Genomic DNA, 5,772 nt, shown 5'->3' with positions numbered 1-5,772 from the left:
TTTCTACCATGGCTTATAATACAGATCTGACATCTCTCACTCTAATGTTGCTTTTTTCTTATTGTTTTTTCATCAAATATGTAGATTTCACATCTAATTTCCGATTTCAAGCATTTAAACCCTAAAAATATGATTTTTTTTTTGTGAAACCGATTTATTGAACGATTAAGACGAAATCGCCTCGGTTGAACTCCGCCTAACGCTCCAACGCTGCATAATCGGCCTCCGCGCCCACGTTTTCGAACCTGGCTTATAACAACATCAAACAAACAGTACCGTATAATGATATAAAGGTAGCTCCATCGGCTATACTAATGGCGGACAAGGCGTCGTTCTATGGCTGTAGATTCATCAGTGTCCAAGACACACTTGCTGACTTATGTTGGGGGTGGATTTACATCCTCTCCCAAGGCCCATTAGACAATGAGCTAGACTCATTTTACTATGGAGCCCTAGCTTTTTCCTTGTATAAATAAAGAGACATCTCTCTTTAGCAAAGGATCTATCTCTTTTCTATTTAGATCTAGAACACTTCTCATAAGGATTTTATAGATTTTAGATTCACTTTACACTAGAAATTATTCTTGTAATGCAATATTTGATCAATAAAATCTTATGTCCCTTTTTCTCATTTGATTTTTTGAAGATTTCTCCTAAACCTCAAGAATCTAATCATTATCCTTAGATTCTTTATTGTATGATTCCAACAAACATCACCAGCATCAACACTGTTTTTGGATCAAACAGTTGGCGCTAGAAGGAGGGGGACAAAGAGAACTATCTTCGAAGCATATCAAACTTGAGAGAATCAAGATCTAACAAAAAAAAAAAGCAACAATGTCGTCTCGTTTCTTCACCAATCGGCTTTGGTTCTACGGAGCAAGAGATATTGACCATAACAGGTCAAAGTTCGAAGCTTTCTTCAACCAACATGAATGCTTTGCTTTTGACGTACCCACCAACGAACCCAAGACTCTCAGCTCACCGTCTGGTCCTTCGGCTCACGGAGATGGCTCGGAGCGGCGATGGCGATCTCGATGATTGAATATCGTTCCGCCGGTGAAGCTTCTGGGATTGGTCTTCTCGGACTGGTCAAGGTCAAGCGAAAGTCGTGAAGAAGACGAGGAGAGAGAGCCTTGGAAGGTCATTGGGATCTCGTGGCCACAGGAGAAAGACGATGACAAAGATCAACGACGTCGGAGCCGCTACTTTCTGGTACGAAACATTAAGAAAGACAATCAAAACGCTCGGGCGACGCCATTGACAGACGGGTCAAAAGCCCTAAGGTTCCTCAGGAGCTTCTCAGCGTGTTGAAGGAGATGAGGAGAGGCCTCGTTTGTTTTCGGAACAGAGAGCATAAGAGAGACGAAGTGAAAGTTGTCGAGGTTCGGATCTGCACACGTCTTGTTCGACGGATTGATTCAGAGAGCTTCTAATTGCATTGCTTCTCCTCTTTCCTCCAAGTCTTCCTCCAAGAACAGAGGGGAACGAGAATTCAGAAGATTCAGCTCATGCTAGACCTTACAGCAGTGATGCCTCTGAGAAAAATCAGATCAGAGCCTATCGCTGCAACCATTTCAACCTGAGACCAAGTTTGTGGTATGAATGCATCTCGGCATCACCTGTGATGAGAACTGAAGTGGACTAATCTCATGGAGAGATGCCACAAACAAACATCACTGCTAGACGAGTTCTCACATGAGCATACGACTCCGTGAGCTTTCTTCTTCTTCAAAAGCCCTTGTCTTTATCTGAGACAAAATAGCAGAAACTCTGGGGAAGTGACATAAGTGCTAGAGAAGACTCTTGTCTCTGCGGTTAGTCATGGAGCGTTGAGGAACAGGTTCTTTAGGCGAGTTGAGCGAGCCGAGACTACTTAATCTCATAACCACCTCAAAGACAAATTGGCTTCAGAGAAAGAATTGCTCGACAAATCCAGCACCTAGATCTTCTTGATACCTCCAGTCGAGTTATCATGAGAACCATTTTGAGATATCCAAACCGGCAATTTCCCAGTCAGTGAATTCCCACTAACATCCAAGGCCATGAGGTTAACACAGTCCCCGTGGAGTCAGGCAAGCAACCGATAAACCCATTACCAGAAAAGTTGAGAACTTTCAGCCGCAGGAGATGACCAACGGAGCTTGGCTTCTCCGAACAAGCTCAGCCTTCGCTTCTCAGATGTCTAAAACGAAGACATTCGGGAGAAACAGCGACAAGGAACTGCGAAGAGACGTGGAAGAAGAGCTCAGACGTGCCTCTTCTTCCGTACACGAGATGGTTCCTCATTGTCGACTGCTTCAAGCTATGATTCAAGCTCCAAAAGGAACAGAAGAAAACAGAGGACATGACCAGTACGGTGTCTCTTCACGGTCAACTCATGGTCATCGTCCTCAAACCTTTGAGCTGCTCGAGAGACCGCGGCTGAGCTTGTTCTTGTGTTTGAATAAAACGCTTCTCAGCTTCTTGTGATGGAGACGTGGTAACGCTTCGCCATTGATCCCGAACTGAACACCACAAATGCAGCTCAGTTCTTTTCTTGGAGTAAAAGGGGCTTTGGTGAAGGTGTTGTGGCATAAACCCCTTGATTCTATTTCAAGAAAGCTCTCCCAAGAGACACGACCACAACACCGGGTTCACCTCGAAACACTTCTTCTCCATGCCAAAGATAAGTGTCTTGTAGCGTGTCTTGTTACGTATTTAGAAAGTTATTTGTCTAGCTTTTATATACATATCAAACATTATGAGATACACACGTATTCCACGTTTTGACCATATTATTTTTATGGTCACAGAAAATCTGATGATCTCATGATGAGCTCGTTGTCAAGATCAAGCATAAGTCGAGTTCGATCTCGGCAGTTACGTGATCTCTACCTCGGATGCTTGTTTCTTCTCCACCTCAAAGACGAGCTCATAGTCTCCGAAGTGGCACGAGATATACGTTCGGTCATGGCAACATGCTGATCAACAAGACGACCCGACGCGCCGACTCCACCATTCATTCCATCTACACATGGATCGCAACAATACCACGAAGACATGTCCACCGTGGTGATTTGATTGTGACGGTTCGTCCATGGTGGTACGTTCATGATGATGTATATGGCGACTTGTTCTTGGCAGTTAGTCGATTGACGCTTCATCCATGGCAACTTGCTCCGGTGGTTCAGAACACTGTCTTCACAGATCATTTGCGCAACCATCCCGGAGTAAGAAGTCTGATTAGAATTAGAAGTATGTCGATGACAGCTCGCCCGAGACGGTCTGTCTATGACACTTCATTTATGGCAACCTAACCATGACAGTCTGTTCATAACAATCATCTGCGACATGGGTATGTGTCTAATTCATTGTCTCATAAACCCTATTCGTAAAATTCGCAGAGAACGATTTCATCTCTATCTACGAACTTGGAGAGCTTACTATTGGGGGTGAATTTACATCCTCTCCCAAGACCCATTAGACAATGAGCTAAGCCCATTTTACTATGGAGCCCTAGCTTCTTCCTTGTATAAATAAAGAGACATCTCTCTTTAGCAGAGGATCTCTCTCTTTTCTATTTAAAACTAGAACACTTCGGATTTTATAGATTTTAGATTCACTTTACACTAGAATTATTCTTGTAATGCAATTTTTTATCAATAAAATCTCATGTTTTTTTTTCTTATTTGATTCTTTCAAGATTTCTCCTAAACCTCAAAAATCTAATCATTATCCTTAAATTCTTTATTGTATTATTCCAACAAACATCACCAGCATAAACACCGTTTTTGGATCAAACAAGTTACTTGGTCGCCACTGCTTCCACAAATGTTACATCGAAGGTGCCGTTGATTTCATATGGGGAAGAGGCCAATCTATATTCCAAGTAATCTCATATATTCTCTCAATAAAAGCACGTGGGTTAAGTATAGGGATGTTGATATAAAAATATTGTACAAAAAGATAATAATGTATATTTACGGGATCAATGATGGAGATGAAAAGATTCGTCTGAAAAACTTCCGATGATCTAACTTTCGTCGGTAATTATTTTCGAAGAATTACCAACGGCGGTTTTCACGGCTGCTTTCGTCATTTTTTTTGTCATGACTACATCCGACCGGAAACCATTGGAAATTCTCGACGAATTTCTGACGAAATCTGCCGTTGGAAATCTTTTGTTTGCTTGTAGTGGGAGTCAGTTTGAAGCCTAGGCAAAGTCACAAACGAACATGCCAAACAAAACCCACCAAGACTCAACATACCAAGCAAAAACTGTTATTTTTTTCTCTGTTTTCCCGTTGATGTTGAGCCAAAATATATCTAAATGAGTTGTTGTTTGGATGCAGAACTGCGTAATAAATGTTAAAGGAGTAACATCAAAGAAAATGGTGAATAACAGATAAATGTTAGCAGGATTCATAACTGCGTAAGGGAGGGAAAGCGAGCAAGACACAAGTGGATTTGTGTTCAATAAATGTGTGATCAAAGGAACTGGTAAGACATTCCTGGGAAGAGCTTACCGAGGCTACTCTAGAGTTGTCTTTTATGGAACACACATGTCGAATGTCGTTGTTCCTCAAGGTTGGGATGCTTGGCATTATAAAGGCCAAGAGTACGTAATTCTTTCTCTCTTTTACTTCCAATTGATTGTGTTATATATTTGGAAAACATATTCTAACGATAATAACGAACTACAAACAATATGATCAGGGATAAATTTATATTTGTGGAGGTAAACAGCACAGGAAAAGGAGCAAATAAGAAGGGAAGAGTTGGGTGGGAGAAGAATCTCTCAGCTAAAGAAGTTGACTTTCTCTTAAATCCTAAAACTTTCGTTGATAAAGATGGTTGGATGGCCACTCTTCCTTCTTCTCTCGTCTCTTTATATTAACCATCTTTCATCTTTACGCTTCAGAATTTAATTTCGTTTATAATGTTAGTGGAAAAAACATTCTTTAATTCTTATGTAAAGAATAAGATATACATTCATGTTGTATGTTTTATCATCTTCGTTGTATCATCAGTGGTATTCCGGCGCTACGCGCCGGGTTCGTATGTTTTATTCTCTAATGAATTTAAAATTATTTTTTGATCCAGAGACATGAGTGTAGGTGGTATTCATTGATCGATTCAATAAAAATCGAATAAATAGCTGACTTGCACCAAATTAAATATAGTTGAACTTAAACATAAAACAAAGTTGATGTTCCAAAAGGAAAAACACGTAAATACATGTGTTTGCTACGCGCAGATTGTTTGCCATTTGCGCTAATCACATATGTTATTTGTTTGTTTTTTTTTGGATTTTGTAGAAAGGATGTGACGTGTTGTTATTGGTGCCTTAGGAACTGAATTGTAATAATGTGGTGGAATTATTCTTTTGGAGTTGTATAAATTTTTCTTGATAGATATTTGTTTGTTTTTCGGTTAAACTATTGAGTTTTTAGTGTATTGTATAAATGTTTATTTTATGTAGTGTATATGTTTGAGAAAAGAAAGTTAGACAAAAATTAATTATAAAAGAGTAATAATATTTGTATATTTGTGGCCAACATAATACAAATAATTTTATTGTTGAAATACATAAAAGTAGTTGCGATTGTTCAAATGTCAAGCAATAAAAAGAGATTCACCACATATCAGTTAAAGTAGATGAATTTAATCATTTGTATCTAGACATAACTGTTCTTGTATCTCTTGTTGATGTTGTTCGGGTGACATTATATTGTACCATTCATTGTTTGTAAAGTGATTGAGTAACACTTAAGTTTTCTTTTAACTAAT

At 39.5% G+C, this 5,772-nt stretch overlaps 1 protein-coding gene across 1 annotated transcript; it reads left to right on the top strand.

Annotated features, from left to right (window-relative positions):
- Positions 1-245: 245 nt before the first annotated feature.
- LOC106335913 (probable pectinesterase 29) lies at positions 246-4,879 on the top strand (the record flags this gene model as incomplete). Its single annotated transcript, XM_013774596.1, is given in 4 exon segments — positions 246-379; positions 3,769-3,871; positions 4,335-4,600; positions 4,699-4,879. Coding segments are annotated over 4 exon segments (684 nt in total), but the record flags the coding sequence as incomplete, so codon positions are not given.
- Between the last annotated feature and the right edge of the window lie 893 nt (positions 4,880-5,772).

This window comes from Brassica oleracea, chromosome C1 (genome assembly GCF_000695525.1).
Source record: "Brassica oleracea var. oleracea cultivar TO1000 chromosome C1, BOL, whole genome shotgun sequence".
Classification (NCBI taxonomy): domain Eukaryota; kingdom Viridiplantae; phylum Streptophyta; class Magnoliopsida; order Brassicales; family Brassicaceae; genus Brassica; species Brassica oleracea.
This window is presented reverse-complemented; position numbering and strand designations above follow the sequence as displayed.